At 40.3% G+C, this 24,441-nt stretch overlaps 1 protein-coding gene across 1 annotated transcript; it reads left to right on the forward strand.

The window, feature by feature from the left end:
* The first annotated feature begins 16,207 nt into the window (after positions 1–16,207).
* On the forward strand, positions 16,208–23,543 carry LOC110695290 (la-related protein 1C-like). The gene is made up of 6 exons (XM_021872543.1): positions 16,208–17,116; positions 17,864–18,470; positions 18,545–18,665; positions 18,768–18,858; positions 22,180–22,251; positions 22,393–23,543. Exons 1-6 carry the CDS (start codon positions 16,679–16,681, stop codon positions 22,669–22,671), a joined length of 1,608 nt encoding a protein of 535 aa, XP_021728235.1. The 5' UTR covers positions 16,208–16,678; the 3' UTR covers positions 22,672–23,543.
* Positions 23,544–24,441: the final 898 nt, after the last annotated feature.

Here is a 24,441-nt window from a genome sequence, read left to right on the forward strand (position 1 = left end):
TATCATTTTGTCTACATGTAATTGCAGCTCTAATTATATTGAGCAAATTATGTTCCATGTTTGTGACAAAAATGTGCTCAAATCATCGAGGGCCACGTATTAGTTACATAATTTTGCTTGGTTAGAGTCACGACAATAGAGGCTCAAAAATACTCGTTAGCTCATGTTTCATGAAATGTGTTGATAACACTAATTAATTAATAGGTTAGGTACGTTAAATCCCCAAGGAAAAAGAAAGGAAAGGAAAAGGTTAATGGTAAGTTATGCACTGGGTACAGCTAATAATGACACGACTTTCTCGTGGAAACTTATTTTCTGCACATTTGGTGATGGATTTGCTGCTTCTTAAGGTAGGTGAAACTTTCTAACGTTGCATCAATTTCAGTGACAGGGTTTTACCATGCACTAAAATAGTCACACCCTTTTATCTTCCTTAATTCCTCTGGTAGTTTACCCATTTTATCCCTATATAGACTATTTTTCATTCCTTAATTATTTCACCCCCACCAAAATAAATTCCTTCCTAAGAATTTAGGGTGTTGCTGAGATCTTATTCACATGAATCACATCTGCTCTTGTATATCGTATCGTATTCTAGCTGCTACTTATTTACGTTATCTAAGAACCCGTTACAAAATGTTATATGTGCTCATGGTTAGATCTAACCAGGCCAAAGGTCGAGAATTGACAAGAGGATTGACCCATAATCTTTTTATTTTGTACTTCATATTAGTATTGATTTTATCTAATTTTGATTATTTTTAGTACAATTCAAAATCAACCCGAAAACCAAACTTAAACCATTGACCGAATTGCCACCCCCACATAAGGTATCATTCGGGGGAAAAAGTGCAAAATTCTGCCGAATAGAAATGTACTGTATACTTCCTAGATTTTGATAGCCTCTTTTCTTGTTGGCTTTGATTTTGTACCTAAGCCACACAGGGGTCCTTCCTCACCTTCTCAAAAAGGGAGATAATTTATCTTTATTCCTCATTGAAAGGAATAATTTAGCTTCTTGTGTAAAGCATCCACATAAATGATAAAAGAAAGGTTTATTGGATCCATCTCCATACCAAACATAGAATAGATCAAGGGGACAAAGAACCCATTTTATTACACGAAAAAGAAGAATCTCTATTCATTTTATCGTTTCACAAGTGGGAGGGAATTTAAGGGCACCATGAAAGTGAAAAAGATCATCAATATAACTCCTATCAATCATTCAAATATTTCTACTCTTATGTTAATATTACATTATTAGATTCATCACATATTATATGCTTACAATTAAGCTTTCTTTGATGATACATTAATATTAGTAACCTTCTTATCAAAAAGAGAGTGAGAAAGAGAAAACAATGTGAATTGATTTTTTATTTATTTTTTATTGATAATTGGTTGTAGATATATACAAGTAATAATGTAATACAACTAATGCAAGTATGTTGTTATTGAGACCATATAGGTTGTTTCAAGTTGCCTCAAAAAGAAGAAGGGGACAAAAAAAAAAAAAAAAAAACCATTGACCCATTAAATAATTTGTTTTTTAAAAAAAAATACATACATTAGTCAATGCACCCAATATTACACTTTTTCTATCCTATATGTTGACATATTTGTTATAAATGTGTGCACACATTTTTTGCTTCCAATAATTGATTAATGGAGTTAGGAAGTCCAATACAAGTCGTTGAGGAATACTTAGGCGTAGAGGGTCACAATAACAAAAATCTCTCGATTATATATGGATGCTAAATTAACAGCTTAAATTAAGGCTTTGGTATGAACTGGGCATGGGTTGAATCGACATAAAGGTCAATTACATAAGTACAACACAAAATTTTATGACTTGATATAAACCTATCAGAAGTCCGACACGGCACAACACATCGGCACGTGAGGTATTTTGGTGGACCGTGGACTATGCATGAACGTCTTTTAGAAATTTGGCATGAGCCTAACAAAAAGTATAAAAATTTGGCATGACCGCATGTTAGCCCACTTATTTGACAAATGTACAAAAAGTATAAAATAATATAGAGTCATCCGTTAGCATGACATGACACAACATATAAATCGGACAATAAGATTGGGAAAAGGCTGACACAAAGCGACACTTTCCCTTTTAAAACACAATACACAACACATGTGTTTGCATGACCTAATTCATACCTAGCTCTATCATGGGTTCTTAAGATTTAAACATCAAATCACCAATCCCTATAATAATATTCAGTATAAAATAATTTCAGTTCAATAAAAATAAATCAATTTGTTAAAATAAGTTTAGTTCAGCAAAAATAATTTTAGTTTAGTAAAAAAAAATTTAATTAGTAAAAAAAAATACAATAGAGAATCAATAAAAAATTAATTTTTAATTAGTGAACATAATTTTAGTTCAGTAAAAATAATTTCAGTTCAATAAAAAAAATTCATTTCATTAAAAATTATTTTTTAATCAGTAAAAATCAGTGACTGTAAAGAACAAATATAATAGAGAATTGGTAAGAACAAGTTTTATTCAGTAAAATTAATTTATGTTCAACCGTAATTAAGTGAAGAGAACAAGGCTCCTGTGTTCGAAACAAGATGTTTCCTAATCAGACCTCGAATTATACTAATGGAGTAGAAGACACAACATAGACACATGTTGTATTCTGGTGTGTCTATATTTTTATTTTTTTTGATATTTTCATTGAGTAATAATTGATTTCAACATTTCAAGTGACGTGAACAAAAAGGTTGACTAAGATTTTAATAGCATTAATGGTAGCAAATTAGTTATAACCAAAATCCTGAATCTTATAAAGAACAATAAAAAACAATGACCTCAATAGGAAAAATATCATCTGGATTTTTAATTATAGTCTATAATTTCTTGAAACAATATTTTGAGTTATCTTTTGTCAATCGAATTGACTTGATACTATTGTATCAATAACCTTCGATCTCATCTAATCATTATAACTATAATCAATCAACTGACTATATAATAAAAGATTTTGGAAATTAAGTTGGAATAAAAATGTAAACAGAATTTTTAGAGGTATAAATACCCAGGTGTACACTATTGTTTGTATTGAAAGTTAAAAAAAATGAGGCAGTTAACATTTATTAGGGCAGATTGGCAGTAAAAAAAATAATAAAAATAATAATAAAAAAAAATAGAGATATAAGTGTAGGGATATTTGGCAAATGAGTTTTTTTTTTTACAATATTTTTTGAATTTAAGTGACACATAAGTAATATGAACGAATAAGATTGCATTTTAAATTTTTCATAGAGTGAAAAAAATAATATCCCTTACTATTGGAAATTTAATCAATATATCCTAGGTTTTTTTTTATTCAAAACTAACGAATAATTAATCAAATTATTTAAAAAATAGAGTTAACGAAATTTTTTTTCCCGAGATTTATGTAAAAAAGAAATTAGAATAGAAAAAAAAGTTTATAGACCAAGAGATCATAATAAGGCCCCGTTCGCTTCACCTTATTTTTACTGAACTGAAATTATTTTTGCTGAACTTAAATTATTTTTACTAGACTTAAATTAATATTACTGAATCGAAATTATTTTTGCTGAATTGAAATTATTTTTTTACTGATTTTCTATTATATTTTTTTTAAAAGTTATTGATTTTTACTAGTGAACAGGGCCTAAATATACAAAATTTTATATAAATAAAATAACCATACATCACATGAGCTTTAATATAATATATAGAAATATTTTAGAATATAGAACAAAATATTCATGAAAAAGGAAACAAATTATATATTAATAGTGTTTAGGGTAAAATTACCCATGACAAATGGACCAATCCGGACCTGCCACGTGTCCACCACGTGGGCCAATCAGCGTCCGTCACTTGTCACCCTAATAGGTCCAACATGGACTAATCAGGTCACATCATGTTGGCCCATTATCCGCCAACCTGGAAAACGGCCATCGCAGGCCCAATTCCCGAGGCAAGCCCAATCAGTCTTAGGTTTTCCCAGAAAACCTAGTATTGGGCACATACTTCGAGGCTATATAAACATGTCATTAGCCTCCATATTCAACAGAATGACTCTCACCTAGAGAAGTCTAAACACATTGATCACTCCTCCCCTAGAGGAACCAGATCTCCCCCCTTTAATTTTCGCATTTATTACTCCTCAAACAGGTACTAACTTGACCGTTGGAGGCGGAGCTCTCAGGAGTCTCCGTTATTTTGCAGGTACAGGCGGCCGGTTCCAGTCTCGGTGTTGTAACTCTCCCGCAGGACATCAGAAAACCCCGAAACATTTGGCGCCGTCTGTGGGGAGAGTACTTCTGAGATGGCATCCAAGTCTGTACCGACTCCTGAAGAGAGGCGTCCCCTAGACGACCCTCAAGTTCAGTCGGACCATGACACCGAAAGTGAATTTGAAGTGGAAACTCATACAGCTCCAGACGGGACCCTAAGGGCCCGACGTACCCGTCATACCGAAAGGGGGGAACGGGAGCATCTTCAAACAGGAAGCGAGCCAGCAGGCGCCCAGCCTGCTCGGCAACAGCCGACTGATGGGTCTGCTCCCATCACAAGGAACGAACTCATGACCTTCATGAGGGGCTTCAAGGGAGAGATTCAAGAATTGATCAACAAACAGCCGCCTGCTTCAGTCAGAGAGCAGTCGGCCAAAAAAACCTTCCACTTCACTGAAGAGGAAGCCAGTTCAAGGGCGAGAGGCGACTCCTCATCCTAAATCCAAGAAGCGGGAGCCACTTGCTCTTGATTTCACAAAATTCCGTTATCCTACGGGAAATAGGAAACCTGTTCGTCACATTCAGGCGGACGGGTCGAAGAAAACATACACAGACGCTCGTCTGCTGTTAGAACAGAAGAAGAGTGACCGACTGTCAGAGTCGGCCTCTACTTCAAATTTTCAAGAAAGTTTACAAAATACCTCCATGAGGCATACACAGTCGTACCATGAGAGTCAGTCAGGCGGTACCTCCCGTCAGTCCGGCTTTCATAGTGCCCAGGCGGTACCAAACCCACCGTTTGTACCGCAACAACAGTATTTTATGCAGCCACCTCCAGTTGGTGGACCTGCAGCAAAAAACGTCCAACCTATGGACTGGCAGCTACGGTTGCTTAGACTTGGTGAACAGCCGTCGGCCTTCTCCAAGGAAATTACTGAAGCTGTTCAGCCGGCCAAGGTAAAAAATGTACTAGTAGGCACCTATGACGGCACTACTAATCCGGAAGACCATCTGATGGCATTCACCAACCTGATGTACCTTCAAGGGTTGGATGATCCCACTTGGTGCAAGTGTTTCCCAGCGACTCTCAAGGGAATCGCACAGCAATGGTTCGGCAACCTGCCGACTGGTTGTGTAAACAGCTTCAGGACGCTTGCTTACTTGTTTGCCTCCAACTTCGCCATGAACATCCCTGCAAAGAAAACGACCCTTGATTTGGGAACAATTCAGCAGGGTGAGAAGGAGGGGCTTCGTTCTTACATCAGGCGGTTCAACCTAATGAGAATACAGATTCAAGGGTTACCGGATGAGGTAGCCTATACTGACTTTTTTAGGGGTCTCAAAGACGGGTCTACCTTCAAATTTGACTTAGTTCGAAAAAGGGTGGCGACTCTTCAAGAGGCCTTGATTGAAGCAGAAGCCTATATACAGGCAACTGATCTGTGTACGATAAAACAGTCGGACGGGAAAAGGTTCGACAAAAGAGAAGGACGACAGAAACAGTCGTCTCACAAAGAAGAGAAAAGAAAAGAGGTCTGGGCGGCTGATTCCTCTAAACAGCCGGCCCAGAAGAAGAAAAAAGAATTCAAACCATACTCCCCAAAGTATGTGTTTAACAAGGATAACCAGTTTATCCTAAAAGAGATAAAGGGACGTTTTTCAATTGAGAAGCCGCTCCCCATGAAGGGTTCTGCAACCAACCAGAACCAAGACAAAGTCTGTGCTTATCATGATGACGTTGGTCATCACACCAATGACTGCATCAGTCTCATGCGGTACCTAGACCGCTTGGCTGAGCAAGGTGATCTTGACACTTATGTCAAGAAATCTACGGGGAATACTTCCTCAAAAAAGCAGTCGGCCAAAAAGAATCAACAGGCCGACAGTTCCGATACAGATGATGCAGTCGTCTACACCATTGCAGGCGGCTTCTCAGGAGGCGGCCCCACTATTCGGGGCCACAAAGATAATATTAGGCGGTTAGATGTAAATTCCGTTCACCAAGAACGGCCGTCCAAATATACGTTTCCTGAGATTGTCATCACTGAAGAGGATCTTGGAGGGGTAAGGGGGCCGCATGATGACCCTCTTGTTATTGAATGTAAAGTGGCCAACCAGAGAGTTGGCCGAATCCTCATAGATACCGGGAGCTCCTCAGATCTTATCAGCAGCAAATGTCTGTCAAAACTGAAATATCAGACGGACTGCATACATCCGGCCTCCCACCCTTTAATAGGGTTTGGAGGAGGAGTCGTCCACCCACTGGGACGAGTAGATTTACCTATTCGCCTAGGCGAAAAAGGGGAAGGACGACACATGGTAGTCCGGTTCCTAGTAGTGGAGGAACTCTCGGCCTACAACATGATCCTGGGTCGACCAACCCTGAATAATTCCAAGGCTGTTATAATCCCGTCTCTTATGCTGCTTAAGTTTGAGAGGGATAATGGAACAGTCGGCTCCCTAAGGGGAGATCAGAGGATGGCCCGAGAATGCTATCTCTCGGATGTCAAGCCCACTGTTATGGCCACTGGGTCAAGTGGAGAAAAAACAGACCTTGACAATGTCAAGGAGAGTGCGCCTGTTCAAGAAACAGGCGACAAAAAGAGAAAGGCGTCACAGTCAGAGTCCGCAAGAAAAGCAAGAAAATAGCAATCATTGGCAGAGGAGCGGCCGGATGAGTTCCGCCCTCAGCCGGCTGGTGAGCATGCGGACCTGATCTTAGACGATTCACGTCCTGACCGAACAGTCAAAGTTGGGACGACTGCTCTGAGAAACCTTGGTGACGACTTTCACAACTTATTAAAAGAATACAAGGACATCTTTGCATTTGAAGTCCATGAAATGCCAGGCATTAGTCCTGATCTGGCAGTACATAAACTCGCTGTGGATCCGAAAAAGAAGCCGGTACGGCAAAAGAAGCGGAACCATGGCGACGAAAGAAGTCAGGCGGCAGCCGCCGAAGTTAAAAAATTACTTGATGCAGGATTCATTCGGCAATGTTACTTCCCAGACTGGGTTGCAAATGTGGTTCTTGTTAAGAAGCCGAATGGTACCTGGCGAATGTGTGTAGACTACACAGACTTGAATAAGGCGTGCCCCAAAGACAGTTACCCTCTGCCTAAAATTGATAGCCTGGTCGACTCAACAGCCGGCCATGCTTTGATGAGCTTTATGGACGCCTACTCTGGTTTCCATCAAATCCCGTTGTGGAAGAAAGATCAGGAGAAGACGGCCTTCGTCACTGATCAGGGGTTATACTGTTACACGGTCATGCCGTTTGGTCTTAAGAATGCCCCGGCCACCTTCCAACGTATGATAAACACTGTGTTCTTTGACCAACTTGGGAGAAATGTCGAAGCATATATTGATGATATGATTGTCAAGTCTAAACTACAGACAGATCATCTGTCGGACCTCCGAGAAACTTTCGCCACACTCAGGCGGCACCATGTCATGCTTAATCCCAAGAAATGTGTATTTGGAGTTGAGTCTGGGAAATTTCTCGGATTCCTTATCAATCAGAGAGGAATAGAGGCGAACCCTGAGAAGGTACAGGCGGTCATCGACATGCAGTCGCCCCGTACCGTCCGAGAGGTTCAGAAATTAACAGGTTGTCTGGCGGCCTTGGGGAGATTCCTAAGCCGATCAGGCGACAAATGCCTATACTTTTTCCAGGCAATTAAGAAAAAGGCAAGGTTTGAATGGGGGCCGGATGCTGAGGCCGCCTTCCAAAAATTAAAAGTTCACTTGCATTCCTTGCCGAGGCTGGTCAGCCCTTTGCCCAAAGAGAATCTCTACATGTACCTGGCCGTCTCTGATCATGCGTTAAGCGCTGTGCTCCTTGCTGAAAGGGACGGCTGTCAGCTCCCGGTCTACTTTATCAGTCACGTACTGAAAAATGCCGAGTTGAGGTATCCTCTAGTGGAGAAATTTGGTCTTGCACTCTTCATGGCTGTCAAAAAATTGAAGCCCTACTTTCTGGCACATACAGTCGTCGTGTATACCGACCAACCAATCAAGCGGCCCCTTACTGTCATGGAGTCATCAGGACGAATGATCAAATGGGCCATAGAAATTCAGAGCCTCGAAGTTACTTTCGAGCCTAGAAAAGCAGTGAAGGGGCAAGCCTTTGCTGACTTTATTGTAGAGATGACTCGTCCTCCTGACTCTCAAGTTCCAGACCAAGTCTGGAAGGTATATGTGGACGGAAGCTCTACTTCAAATGGTTGTGGAGCAGGCGTCGTATGTCAATCTCCAGAGGGCGACAGGTTTGAGTATGCTCTACGCTTCAGTTTTCAGGTTTCAAACAATGAGGCAGAATATGAAGCTTTATTAGCCGGGATCCGCATGTGCAAGGCGGCAGGGGCAAGAAAAATAGACGCCTGTTCAGATTCACAATTGATAGTGAGTCAGTACAATGGCGAATACGAAGCAACCCATCCGGCCATGATCAAGTATTTACAGGCGGTCCGACAAGCAGTCGGCTCCCTTGAGGATTTCCATCTGATCCAAGTGCCGAGATCAGAAAACAACCAGGCGGATGCACTGTCAAAATTAGCATCATCCGCCTCCTCCGATACTCCTCGAACTGTTTTTTGGGAAGTAATGGAGAAGAGAAGCATCGAGGAAAACCCTATTGGAGTCCTAGACAGAAGTTCAACCTGGATGGATTCAATCAGGGCATATCTGACAAACGGTATACTGCCGGATGATCCTCATCAGGCGGCAGCACTGAAAAGACGAGCCACCCATTTTGAAATGATAAAGGGAGAACTTCACAAAAGGGGGTACCTACAACCCTTCTTAAAGTGTGTTACTCCTGAAAAGGGACGAGAGATACTAGACGATCTCCACTCTGGTTACTGTGCTTCACATATAGGTGGAAGGACGCTTGCTCAACGGGCAAGGCGGCAGGGCTACTTTTGGCCTACTTTGGAAGCAGATGCAATGGAGATGGTGAAAAAATGTGACAAGTGCCAAAGGTTTGGCAAATTAATTCACCGTCCGGCTACTGACCTCACTACCATTCACAGCCCACTACCGTTTGCTAAGTGGGGCATGGACATTCTGGGTCCATATACGCCTGCTACAGGCGGCAGAAGGTATATACTTGTTGCCGTTGACTACTTCACTAAATGGGTAGAGGCGGAGGCTGTAAAGGGAATCAAGACGAAAGATGTAATTTCATTCATATGGAAAAACATCATCACTCGGTTCGGGGTTCCCATGTCTATGGTTTTTGACAATGGTCCCCAATTTGAGACGCCTGTTCTCAAAAGCTGGTTGGGAGACCAAGGAATTGCACATTACTTTGCATCTGTCGGCCGTCCACAAGCAAACGGCCAGGTAGAAGCCTTTAATAAAATCATCTCAGACGGTCTCAAGAAAAAGATTGAACGAGCAGGCGGCCTATGGGCGGATGAACTACCACATGTTCTCTGGGCCATTAGGACGACTGAAAAAGGGCGACTGGAGAAACTCCATTCCTCCTAACTTACGGTGCGGAAGCTGTTCTTCCAATAGAACACTACGAGCCGACTCTTCGAGTAATGCTATATGACGAAGAGGCAAACTGGGAAGCCATGCGCCTGGCGTTAGACTCACTCCCTGAAAAGAGGGGCAATGCTGTTTTGCGCCATGAGATCTACCGTCTGAGAATGACTCGATCATACAACAGAAAAGTGCACAGGCGTCCACTCAAAGTAGGGGACTTTGTACTTAGAAAAATGGAAGCAGTTGGTAGGGCTAATGAGTCTGGCAAACTAACGCCCAACTGGGAAGGACCCTACCGAATCTATGAGGAGGTCAGGGACGGTACCTACCGTCTGGAAACACCAGACGGACAGCCGTTGCCTCGAACTTGGAATGTGGATAATCTTAAAAAATATTTCTTCTGAATGATGTAAAGTAAAGAACTACTTAATAAAGTTCGCACTTACTATTCAATTTTGTATTACGAGGGGTATGCCGTCTGTACCTTTACAGTCGGCTACTCTCCATTGAGTTTTTCACTCTATCTTCAGAGGGGCATGCCGTCCGTTCCTTTACAGTCGGCTACCCTCCATTGAGTATTTTACTCACAATACTTAGCTAAAAAGATTAGGGCCTGGCCGACCCTGTGCCTAACAGGCGGCTACCCTTCTTTTACTTAGCACCTACGTTCACCAAGAACTTGCCAAGGCCACAGGCCGAGTGATCAGACCAGGCGCCAAGCCCACTGATCAATTTATAAAACTAATACGACCTGTCCCAACATCATAGCAGGCGTCCGACGGCATCCCTCCGGATGAAATTCGTCGCAGAGAGCAGCTCCCTTTTGGGTGGAACATTGTTCTATAAACTAATTACACGGCACCTATACGACTGTCCCCAAGGGCAACCACGTAGCCGTTTTTGAGACAAGGATAACTCTATCACTAACCAAACCAGTGGTAGCAGTTGACATCTGAGTCAGATAACCGCCTGTATTACTTGGGATAAATGCAGGGGGTACCTTTTGAGTTAATAGCCAACAAACATTGGCGAATCAAGGGGTCTAGCCGGCCTACGCCGCCTGGTACCTCTACTTCTCAAACAAAAGTGGCGGCGACTGAGTAACTTCAACGTTAACTCATAGTCACTCCTTCAAACTTGGTATGGAACCTAAAAAGTTTGAGTCGTCCGCCTGTTTTAAACAAACAAGGACACTCAAACCCCTATTCCTACTAGGGAACCTATTGAGTTAATAGCCAACAAAAATTGGCAAACCAGGAGGATCAGCCGGCCTCCGTCGCCTGGTACCTCTACTACTCAATCAATATTGTGACGAAGACTAAGTAACTCTTATGTTAACTTAATAGTCACTCAAACTTAGTATGGAGCCTAAAAGGTATGAGTCGTCCGCCTGTTTTCAACAAACAAAGGGGTCTCAACCACTACTCTTGCTAGACCGATTAACTAAATGGCCGACTGATCGCCCAGCTTGAAAACAGACAACCAGTCGTCCAGGGGCATAGGCGGACCATCCGTACTTATCTACAATCGGCCATGCAAAACAGTCGATATAGTGTACAAAGCAATAGCAAATATTCAACACTTAGACAAATTTCAAGACCAAAAATGATTGCATTAATGAAAAATATTCATAACCCCGGCCCCCTGGCCGGGTAATTACAAAAGCAAACGGCACGCAGGCCGTGAAAAAAAAAAAAAAAAAAAAAAATACTTAAAGCTTAAGAAGGGGGCAGTTCAGTATCGGCAGCTGCCGCCTGGTCAGCACTCTTCTTGCTGGACTCGGCTTTAGCTGCACCATCTTTTGATGCCTTACCCCCAAGTGGCACAAGCGCCACAACCGGCTCTTCCTCCTCCAACGCACCTTCCAATGCCTCGTCTTCAGCAGCCGCCAGGATCTGTTGATTATATGTTTCCGAACACTGGCGGTACGTTCTTTCCCAGGAGGCAAAGTCGGCACTGGGGAACAGTCGTTCCCAGGTCATGCGCTGGATTTGAGCGGAGTCTTCCACCATCTCCCGGACGAGCTCTTTCTTCTCTTGCTCGGCCTTTTCCGAGAGCTCTTGGGTAAGACTCTTCTCTTGGTTCACCAGGCGTTCTTTTACGTTGGCCAAAGATTTCTCCATGACTTCGTAAGAGTGCATTTTTTGGCGAAGAGGCTTCAGCTCGGCCTTAAGGTTTGTGACGGTCGCCTCCAGCTCGTCAACCTTCTTTTGGGCCGCCTCTAACTGAGCCCGAACAGCGGCGGTAGCCTGCGCCTGATAATAAAGAAGATCAATGGTCAGTACTTCATTTTGGGCAATTTGAAACATTGCCTTATCACAGCTGGAGGCGGCCATAGCTTTTGCGGCCTTTACCTCTTTGTTTTTCCGATCAATCGGCTTGCGAAGGCTGTTGACTCGGAGCAGGGCCTAAGTACAAAGAAACAGGCGTCAGCTTCCAAACAAAAAGATAACAGGCGTCCTAGAACTCAAAAACTCAAAAATATGCTAAGTATACCTCAGCAAGGATCCCTGAAATCCCATCAAGGTCAAGGGTGCCGGCACCCCTGACCGCCTCCCTTTCAGATGGAGGAACTACTTTAACCATGGACTTGGCTACCTCAACCAAGTCAAGCCCCTGAGGGCCGGCTGCATTAAGCGAAAGGAAAAAAGTTAGACCTACTCAAGAAGGAAGCAAGAGTGAGTTTTTACAAGTGAGGGTCCATACTACTAGGCGGCCCCGCCGGGGTTTTTGAAGAAGTGGCCGGCTGCTTCTCAGCCGCCACCGTTTTCCTGGAAGACCCAGGAGAGCTTGCAACAGTCGTCCTCCGGGCCTTGGGGTCCGGCTGTTGCGAGGAAGAAGCCCTTGGAGTGCCAGACTGAAAACAAAAAGAGTTAGTATATGCATAAGACAACTAAAAGAGGAAGAGTTTTCGAAGCTTACCAAGGGTGCCCCCTTGTTGGGGGAGTCGGCATAAGACTGTTTCATAAGCGAGGCCCGCAACATGGCCGCCGCAGTCTTGGATGCTGTTATTTTACTCATGGCGTCAGCTGCAAAAAATAAACAGCAAAGTTAGTAAAAATCTCAAGTAAACAAGGCTTGAAAAAACAGAGTATTCGTCAGGCCGGCTACCTCTAGAGCACCGACTGCTGAGGCCACAGGCGGCCAAAAAGTACTCGTCATAGAGCCACTTGAAGCTCGGGACGCAGTTTAGGGGTACTTGCTCTCGTACCCCTGACGTAGGGTTCACCCTAGTCTCTACTTTGAAGAGTCCTTTGTCTAGGATCTCTCTTTTAGCCTTTGGGGGAACAGGCGGCATGCTGCGGCCGCCTGCGAGAAGAGGCGGATCCCTATTCCACTTGTTAAAACGTTGGTTCAGCTCCGTGTCTGAACCCTCTATGATAAGGAAGGTGTTCCGCCAATCCTTCCATTTGTTCGCTTTACCTCTCGTCATGAGGTAACCCCTATGGCTCGTTAATTGATACCAGCCGGTACCTCCCGACTTAGGGGTCCGGCTGAGATAGTTCATGTGGGCGAAAGCCTCAAAACTTGGCTCCACCCCGTACATTTCGCACCCGGCCACATAGCCGAGTACGTTTACCCAAGAGTTGGGGGCTAACTGCCATAACCCCAAATCATACCCATCTAAAATCCGCTGAACAGCCGGATGTAATGGGAAGCGCAGTCCAGCTTTGATGGCCGCCACATAGCAGCCAAAGCAGCCGTCATCATAGCTGGTACCAGCCGGCCAGACGACAGTGTCTTCTGGGTCCGGCACGAACAGTAAAAATTCCGGGCCCATTCTGTGGTTGGCAATAAAGCTCGCCACGTTGTCTTGCATGGTTGCGATCCGGCCCCGGGGTACCTTGCAGTAGTAGGGGGCGTTTTCCTCTCTGTAAGAGGCGGACGGCTCCGCCCAATTGTCCCCTTTCTCAACTGCATGAGAAAGCCTCGCCTCTTGTAGGCGACTGTTTCTTTCTTCTGAGCCTGGAGAACTGTGGCCAGAAGAGCTGGACTCGGACTCGTCCCCTGACGAGTCCGAAGAGGACGACTCCTCCCCTCTCCCAGAGGGGCCCGCCTCCTCTCCCCTAGAAGGAGCAGGAGGAAAATTAGACATATCAACGGTAAGATGGGAAGGGACCACCTTGGCCCCTCTCTCAGAACTGTCGGCTTGGCAGCCGCCTCGTTTCAATTCTACATCTGGCGCCTGGTCAGATGTTTCACTAAGGAGCACCCTTTGGGAGGAGCCGTTTGAGTTTGATATCATGGCAGTCTTTTTGGTTCTGGCCATCACGTTCTGCATAGACACAGATACAGTCGGACTTTGTATAAAGGGCAAAGATGGGTCCAGAAAAGGGCAGGCGGCACTCCTAGTCCTAGATTCAGCCGTCCCCGGTGACCGACTGATCACTAACTTAGGTCGTGTCGTGTGCTTCCGTGGTGCCATTTCAAAAAATAAAAAGAAAATTAAGAGTAAGAGAACTGAGTTACCTGAACGAGTGACGGTTGATGAAGTTCTGGAAATCCGGGTCAGTCGGCTTGTCAGAACAGGCGGTAGGCAGAAAATGTCCGAAATGTCAGAGCAAGTTCAGGGGTCCGAATGTTCTCGCAAAGTTCTCAAATGTGAAAATGACCGAAGTCAGCACTTCCTTATATAGGCAAAGTGAGAAGGCGAAGGGTCGCTTCCAAATTCAAAATATGGGCGGGAAAATCTCTCGGCCGTTTGCAAGGTGACACCTGTAGCAGGCCGTCGCCTGTCACCATGCGACACCTGTCACAGGCGACACGTGACCAGTCACGTGCCACCTGTGAGGGGCAAATGATTAGGGGATTTTTATCCTCCAATCACCTTCTGACAAGTGGACCAACCAGGTTCCGCCACGTGTCCTTCACGTAGGCCAATAGGAGCCTGCCACGTGTCAATCACAGATTCGTCCTCTGCGGACCAATTGAGACACGCCATGTGTTCACCCATGCCAAATGGGAAAACCGGCCACCAAGGCCCAATCCTGTTTAGAAGCCCGGTCAGCCCTAGGTTTACCCTAAACCTAGAGAGTGGCACGCTTCTCAAGACTATAAATACTCCTCTTAATCCTCATTAAGAGAAGGACAAAAAAGGAGAGAATCAGAGACAGAACGCTAATCACTCTCGAATTATACATTAAACACTCTCACCTAGAGAGACCCAATTACTTTTATTTCCGCAATCATTACTCCTTAATCAGGTACTAACTTGACCGTTGGAGGCGGAGCTCTCAGGAGTCTCCGTTATTTTGCAGGTACAGGCGGCCGGTTCCAGTCTCGGTGTTGTAACTCTCCCGCAGGACATCAGAAAACCCCGAAACAAATAGCATAAGTTAATCGTTTAAAGATTGCAAAACCTATCTTTTTATTTCAAAATAAATATATATATATATATATATATATATATATATATATATATATATATATATATATATATATATTATATATATATATATATATATATATATATATATATATATATATATATATCACCAGAGTTATTTTAAAAGTACACGTGTCGAATTCGCAACAAAAATTTTCCAGCCAATAATTTTTTGCTTTTTCTTTTTTTCCTTAAAAATAACATGATAAAAAAGTTAATGAATATCTTACAATAATTTATAAAAATATTTTAAATTATATATGTAATACGAGAGTTAGAAAGGGCTAGATATTAATTATATTCAACTTTCAAAAAAAAAATTGTTATATAAGTCGTTTCATTTAAACTAATTGCAATTTAATTGGCTATGATTTTTTACATGTCTTATTATTATGAATCCGTGCATTACATAGGGAAAAAACTAGTTAAAGATATTTTAAGGGTGTAATTCTTATAGGAAATTGGCTTATATAATAGGTATAATATAATCTATTATTTTGATAAATTATATCGGATAAAATTAAATCAAAATACCATAAATAAATTATACTAAATCTTGTTTCAAAATAATCTATTTATATCTTGATTTAATTATTTGCTTGAAATAATTGAGTCATCTATTTTCATTGTTATTTGAACTCCTTGAATAAAAAAATCAAATACACTACTCTGTATTTTTTCTGTTTTGATATTATTCATATTATACTAAGTTTGATAATTTTGACAAAGTGACAATATTTTTTGGTAAATAAATGTGAAAACAAAAAAATAACAAACTAACAAATTGCGCAATTACAAAATCATTTTGTGCACACGGTTTAATCTGATTGGTTAATCCGGAGTTTATTTTATTTCTTTTGTGTGCTTGTTTTTTTGGGACTTGCCCCTCTCTTCCACAGAAAAAAAATAAAAAATATAGAGTTTTTTTTTTTTAAAAAAAGATATTCATACAAAATAAAAAAATAAATAAACATTAGGACACCCTCATTATGGGAGGATTCTTAACATGTATTGTAAGTAAGTTTTTAACCTAGAATGGAGAGTCCTTAGCATGTTCAACCCTTTTTCACACAATTTTTTTATTTTTTTTTTTAAAAAGAAAATAAAAAAAATCCGGAATCCCACATTATAAACGGAAACACCAGGGTAATTTCGTAAAAAAGGAAATTAAAAAAAAAATAAAAAATCAGAGCACAAATACCCAACCTAAAAAAAGAAGAGAGAGAGTGAGAGAGAAGAAGATCCCCTCCCCTGTTGTTCTTCGTGTTTAGAGAGAGAAAAAACCCCTAGAGAGAGAAACCACCAAGAAGAAGAAAAGGAATTTGCTTTTCTTCCTTCTTCTACCTTCGATTCGATCCCTCTTTACTCTCATACAATTCTTTCATCTTTCCCTAAAAAATTTAATTTTTATAAACCCTAATTTTAATCTTCCCCCAATTTCATACAAAATTTTTAAATTTATTTTTTTGATCGTTTAAGTTAACTCGTTGTCATACACCGAGTGATACCAATACCCAGAAAAACCAAAAAAAAAAAAAACCCTAATTTGGAATTTTCTTCATTTTGATGGCAGCGACAGCTAACAGCAATCCTTCTCCTTCTCTCTCCTCTTCCTCCTCCTCCGCCGCCGCCGTTGGCGCGACTCTTTCGCCGAGTTCGACTCGGGCCGGGTTACCTTCGTGGTCCGGTGCCGTTCGATGCCCGGTATCTGAGCCAACCGGAGCTCCGAAGTCGCCGGCGGAACCAGGTGAGAGGAGTTTTTCACCGGTGCCGGAGATTCCGGCGGAGAACTCCGATAGTGGGGGCAATGCGGGTGGTAAAAAGCCCGCTTGGAATAAGAAACCGCCTAATGGACCCGTTGAGAATGGTGGGCCTGGCCCAGTTGTGATGGGCTCTCCAGCTTGGCCCACTATTCTTGAGACTAAAAACAAAGTTCCTTCTAAGCTTTCTTCTCCTGATTCCTCCAAAAGTCTCCCTGATTCTGGATCGGTTTCTTCTCCTCAGGTTTGCTTACCCTAATTTCTTTGATTATTTTTTTATTTTTTTGGTAATTTGTTTGCTTCTTAGATCATGAAAATTATGATTTTTATTTAAAGTTTATTTAGATATATATACACCGTGTTTTAATCTGTTGTACAAATTATAAATTCGGCTGATTTTATTAGGTAAAATTGGGGCTTAGTATTGTTTTGATAAAATAAATTTATTGATATTATAAGTGATGTTTGATGCTGCATTGGTTTTGGTAAATAAAATAGTTTTATTGGCTAAAGGATCCGAGGGAACATGTTGTTTTTATAATTTTTTATATTTGTATAAATATCCTGTATTTTATTATTATAATTTGGGTTTTTTGACGGAATTGTTTGTTTCATGATGTTATGGTGTGGAGGATGTATTTGGGTTTTTGAAGTGATGGTGTTTTATTGGGATTTTAGAGCATTGGATTTTACGGTGATGTTAGAGGGGGCTGAATTAATGCTATTGGTTTGTATATCGAGTTATTAATATTGTTGCGTGTTGATTGTGTATTGTACTTTGCATTGGTTGGAAGGTGTGGATGATGTGAGAAAGAAACATTTGGGGTTTTTTATTTGCCTCTTCTGTGATAATATTGATCAATTTCACTCCGGATGAAGTGTATATGTTTTACTTGAAGATAATAATTTGATTTGTCATCAATCATCATCGTCTTTTTTTTTTGGGTTGTATTTGTCTGTGTTGTGGTTGTGATGGTTTGGTTTGCTCTAGGTAACTGCATCTGAATCATCATCGTTGTCAATAGCCCCACCAGTACAGTCGTTGCCACAATCTTCATCAGCTTCTCCAAAGCCTACAACTAGTAATTTGAGCCATAACTCTATGTCAAACCATGGACGTCCAGCACGCCAAAAATCAATGAAGCGGGATGGTGGGGGAAACTCACAAGCTAATGGTGGTTTTTCTCATCAACCTTCATCTGCTGTGGAAGGTTCACACAATCATAATCATAACTCCTCAAAACCTACTTCTGGTGGTGCTTCTGACAGTTCTGGCAGAGACAACATTCAAAACCATGGTCACCGAGAGCCAGGATTACGGAATGCTAGTGGGGATCATCCTCAGCCGCGCAACTCATACAGGAGGGGGAGTGGTGGGTCCCATTCACGAGGAGATGGGTCTCATCAGAATTATGGGGGGAAACGCGGTGATCAGGATCGTGGGAATCATGATTGGAACCATCAGAGGAGTTTTAATGGGAGGGATTCTACCATGCAACCAAGAGTCTCTCCTAGAGGATTTGTGAGAGCCCAGCCTGTTCCTCCTCCTTTTGTTCAAACTCCACCTATGCGACCTTTTATGAACCATATAGGGGTTGGTAAGTTTTCATAATTGCTTGCTGGCTAGAGTGCTGTTGGATGGGTACATATCTAATTTATTTGAATGTTTCAGAGATGCCTATGTATTATATCCCTGGTGTGCCTTTTGTTGCACCTGCACCTGTGTATATTCATGCTGGTCTAGATCCTCAGTTGCATACTAAGATAGTGAATCAGATAGATTATTACTTCAGGTACTCATTTGGGACTTCCTCTTTTCCGTACAGGGTATTTCTGAACCAATTGATGATGTAATCATTTTCAATCATTTTGAGTTATTTATTGTGTTTTGACAGCAATGAGAATTTAATCAAAGACACATTTCTGCGGAAACAAATGGATTCACAGGGTTGGGTTAATGTTAGATTGATTGCGGGTTTTAAAAAAGTAAGTTCTCGTTCTGATGCAAGTTTTATTTCGATTTTCTTCTTGCCTTATAATTTGATCTATTTGCCTGTTGATTGTAATTGAAATTTCGTGACACAATTTTGCTCCTATCTTTATTTGGTTCTTCTTAACACCCAGTGCCCACTGTTCAATTGTCATCTTGTGCCCTTTTGTTTTAAAAATAAATTGATCTTAAAATGTTCTGGGTGCTGGATAACTCTGAGTCTCTGACGAGCTATATACTTTGTAGTATACTCTGGTAGTAACTTTAGTCCTGGCATTCTTTCTTTACCATGAATTCTTACTACAATCTTCTTAATTTCTCAATGAATCAATGATTAATGTTGCTCTATTCCATGCTTTGTGTACCTTGGGTCAATCTTTATGGGTGTCTTCTTTCGTCTGTATTTTCCTGTACCTTGCTCTTTGCAGGTTTTTAAACTGGTTCTTTCTGTACCTTGAATGTTTAATGTAATGACTTTTCCCATAACTGAATTTGGGGTGGTTTGTTTTATGTAAATAGTGGGAGCATTGAATGTGTTATATTATCTAACCAGTAAAGTCGATGGTTCTGAGTCTTTTGTAAGGTCCTCCATGATGTATAATTGCACCTTTATGTCATGTAGTCTATCTAACCTGCTGAATTTTGTTTAATCTCCTGACCTTACTGAGCTTTTCTGCTTGAAATCTTACATATCTGTAACACATGTAGCTGTTTATATGTTTATTGCAATGTAGAGCGCTCTGTTTTGCTACCTATATAATGTATATTATAGCATTGCTTGCAACTTGCTCTCCTTTTATGTGGATCTGTCTCACCTGTATTTTGAATCTGTGAATGTTTACAAGTGGCTTGTTAATTTTCCCATTTTTATCCATGTTGTAGTACCCGCACTCCTAGTTTTGATGCAAGAGTGATGCAGCATTAACATATTTCATGATATCTGTCCTAAAGTTAACTTTTCGGTTTGAATTTGCATGATTTCAAAAAATAGCTGAATATTATTGAAATAATGTGAAGCAAATGGTGAGAAAAAGTAAGATGAAGTGTTATGAAAGAAAGAAAAAGACATGGATGCAATGGGGAATGGGAGGGTAATATGAAAAATGATAATCAGTTTTAGAGAGAGAGAGAGAGAGAGAGTCTTGTGGTCTTTGATCCTGCTGTCTGTCTTGTTTTTGGGTGTATCTGTATGTCCTGAATTGTAACAAGATGACATAGTGTTGAATATACATTATTTTGGTAGATTGTTTTGGCATGTTTGAATTAGAAGATGGATTCGTTTTTTCTTTCCCAAAGAACCTTATTTTGTCACCATGTAACTTTAACCACTCATTCTCTCCAATTTGTTTTGTCATTTATGGTCTTGCAGTAAATGGAATTTACTCATTTAAGTCTACTGATTTTGTTTCGGATGACGAGTGGTTGGAGGGTATTACCACTGCACTTGAGGATAGATTTGGGGTTGGAATGAGGTGGGAGGAATGTAAGATGGGTATGAAGCATGTGAGAGTAGGTTTACTGACTAAATGTAGTTTCTAGGCTGGTTAAAGCGAAAATTTTGCTTATTGATTTCATTGTAGAGGATAGTAAATGTGAAGTCACAAATATTGATTGTAAAGTATAAGCTCGAGAGGGAATTAAGTTGATGGTTATCTGAGTTATAGGGTGCTGTGACATCTAGAGATTGCTATCTACAGGCTTTCTGCATATGTTTTGTCATTGATTATTCTGGGGATGATCTTATTTTCTTGATTTTAAATGAATATTTCCTGCACTGTTTTCCTTTGCGTAAATGCCACTTATTTGTATATCATCATGTTTGAGATAGTATGTTTGACAACATGGTTGGATTACTTATTTCACTGATTTGTTTGTATATATAGGAACTCACTACAATGATTTTGATTTTCTTTCTTTGACATTGCATTGATATTGATCGATTGATTGATCTTCTAGCTGTACTCGGTTTGCCTGAAGAAAGTTTTGTAGATTTCCATGTTTTTAATTAGTTTCAGACCGTTGTTGTTACTATTTCCCTATTTTTGCAATTGCTTGTTTATGAAATTTGCGTGTGTAGTACTTTCTTTCAGAAGGTTAAAAGAAAGTTGGTCTGATTTATGTTGTATTCCAAAGGGCAGTAAAAGCATCTTGTTCATAGCATTGTAGGACAACTATCATGGTCAAAGCAGGATATAACCAACAAGAATCCCTCTCTTGGCGGAATATGAACACATCTGCTATCAGTGAAAAGAGATCATCATTTCCTGGGCCCCCTCCCCCCAGCCCTCTTCATTCTGGTTCTATATTGCTGATGCCCCTTTTATGTGGCACCCTCCCCCATGTCGGGGCTTTTGTTCTTCCAATTTCATTTTGACCAGTTGTGGAGTTTGGGTTATTTGTTTCCTCTTTTCTTCGTTATTTCTTCTATTCTCTTCAGAGCTCTTTTAATACATTGTTATGTCGTCCATATGTGACTAGTGTATGGAAGTGAGTATCGTCAAGAGATGAAGTTTCTTGTTGTGAGTTTTGAGTAATAGGGCAGTAGGATTCCTTGTTTTTACTCTCTAAAGTAGGATGTCGTTGCTGTTTTTATATTACCATGTCAAAGCTATTGCCCTCTTTCCATTTTCATATGTTTCAGCTTTTCCTAATTCTGCATTTTCTTTACGCATATAATTACGAGTATTGGTAATTTTGGATTTTCTTCAATATCCTTGCAAGTCTATAGCTGAAAATTTAGACCTAGGGAATTAGTTTTTTTTTTATTTTTATAATTCGTAAAATCTGCCTGTGAGTCTATATTACTCCCTATTCTCATTTTCCATAACGTAATGTCCTTAATTCATCTTCCACTGTTTTGAGATGTCCCCAAATTTATTTTCCCATTTCCAGTTGAGGTTTCTTTTTCTCTTTATCTCATCAACCTATTTTTCTCTCAAATCTAATTGTTGCTCTTTCAATTTTACTTGACCCTCTTTTAAATTTTGATCTCATTTAACAAATTCTTACTGTGCCAAAATTGTATGAGAATATTAAATTGGACCAAGAGAGTATCTTTACACAAGTCACAATCATGTTGGCACAGTATTATTGAAGTTTTTGTATCACAAGTATGAAATTTATATGTTCTATGAGCTGTTGGTATAGATAAATGGAAGTCATGCAAAAAATTTATGCATTTTCACCGTTCTATTTTTCTCTTGAAATGACCATTGATTCCCTTTTCATCTTACTTTGGTTATTGGAATGTCTCAGCTCTTCAAACTATATATTACACAGTAGCTCTTTGTCAATGTTATGTTGGAACTTGATTTCAGGTCATGGAGTTGACAGAAAATGTTCAGCACATATTGGATGCTGTGAGGTCTTCGACTGTTGTTGAAGTGCAGGTAATATTCATGCCTGCTCGATTGATTTAATTATTTACCACCCATCCTTTTTTACTCTGATTTGTAGAGCAAGGTTTTTGAAATTGTTTTGAGTGTAAATTTGTTCTTATATTTTGTTATTGTGTTAAATTACGATTGCAGGGTGAAAAAATCAGAAGACGTGATGATTGGGTAAGATGGATTATTCCAACAACTGTGCAGGATTCAACTGCATCTGGCTCGCAATCTCCCAATTCTCCAACTACTGCTACACTGCCAGCTCATTTTCAAAATCTTAAAGTAGATGAGAAGACCATTGATCAGAATCATCCTAAGGCTCAGCTAGATGTTAACGCTGCTACAATCTTTAGATCATCCTCTGGGGAATTGCATAGCCCGTCAAAGTCTGTTAAGGATGGAGCAAGCTCAAGTGGATGTTGATCACCTGGATCCAGCCATTATTTCATGCGAGGATCATGCTGATTATATTTGATCCGGAAACATGTGGAATGTAGGAACAGGGAATGAATGACCTTGGTGAGTATAATCTGTTTATTCAGGATCATGACTTGCAAATACACCATGTTTTGCAAAGCAGATATATTAAACTATAAAACTCAAAAAAAAAAACAAAAAAAAAAAAAAACCAAAAAAAACAAAAAACAAAAAGAATGAGAGATACAACTAAAAAGATAGACTGTGGAAGAAGAATCCTAAAAAATTTTGTTTTTGTTTTTTTTTTTTTTTCCTTCTCTTTGTTCCCCCCCCCCCCCCCCTTTTGTGTGTATGTAATATCTTGACCTTGTGGCAGGAGTTTATGGGTCTTTTTGTTTTTGGTTTTTTTTTGGGATCTGATTATGGTAAAATCAGTTTTGCCTTCTTCATCTGTGTTGATTCTGGTGCCTCGGTAATTTGTTTGGGGAATTTTGATTTCATGTCCCTCCTCTGCCCCTCAGCCTATTTTTATCATAATCTTTGGGGCTATTGAGAAGTGAACTACTGAAATGTCGTCCAATGGATAAGTCTTGTACATTGTTGAGGATGACAAAGGTGGTGAGTTTATCTTAAGCTGCTGATCGTGCATCGCTCCTGCCATTTAACTTTACTCTGGTGTTTGAAAGTCTCTTGTCTCTTATCTATACTGTGTCGTATTTAGTTTATACTGTGCAGTTCTAACACTGCAAAGACTTGCACTCTCTTGGTGAGAGAAGTGTTCTAGGTTAGAGTTTGTTATGTTCAGAACTTCATTTGAAACTAGATGTTAGTAAACGTATGGATTTGATGTTGGTATTGACTTGAATTTTTATCTATTATTGGTAGATTAGTAGTAAATTTTGTGTGACACCTGCCTTGGTTGAGACCTTATAGGATCTATTGTGGCATCTAAGATTATTGACAGCGTATGAGACCCCGTAGTTATCAGGCCATATGACTGGTTTAATTGATCTTGGTTGACAGTTGAATCGCGATGATATTCATCGAAAGTATGGTATGCTTTATATTGTAGTCAGACCTTTACTGCCCTCGTAGCTCCTATCTGATACGTTGTGTATTTTAAATATTGTCGCGGCCAGTTTAGCGTCTTCTCACTGTCTTGCCATAGGAAATTGTTGAGACCAATTTATTTGGTTTAATAATTGTCGCTTAAAAGTTCTGGAGCTAGTCACTTGTTCCAAATTACTTACTCAATTACCTTAAATGAATATAAATTGAAGTTTTGCAATTGTTATGGAGTAATTCTTAAAGTACAAGTACACATACACATACATTGAGATCACACTTCCAATATTTTCCTAGTCTATTAGTTTATGCTAGAATAAAAAAAACAGTGGGTTTTGATCAGAGTGCCGATTGCAAATGATGACCTAAACTTGCATAAGTTCTTCACAATGAAATCTCATGTGAAGGTTATACTTCGTATTTTATCTCCCTGCTCCCCTTGCATGTACTTGTACCCGAGGAAATAGATAAAATAGTCTTGGCTGCACCTTACGATATGCAGGTTAAAAGTTCAAGTTGTATTACTAGTAAAGGTTTTCGATTTGATTAACGTTGTATAATTCCTCCTTAAAAAAAACCGAAAGCAGTTGCCCTTTTTTATAGTCTTAATCGCCAAGTATTTTGCCAAATTTATCTCGAGTTTTAGCCCTAAGGGCAGTAAGGTACCCAATGAAGCACTTGAAAAGTATTGCACACTTTTATTCATTAACA

The sequence above is a fragment of the Chenopodium quinoa genome, unplaced genomic scaffold (assembly GCF_001683475.1).
Source record: "Chenopodium quinoa cultivar QQ74 unplaced genomic scaffold, ASM168347v1, whole genome shotgun sequence".
NCBI classification, from domain to species: domain Eukaryota; kingdom Viridiplantae; phylum Streptophyta; class Magnoliopsida; order Caryophyllales; family Amaranthaceae; genus Chenopodium; species Chenopodium quinoa.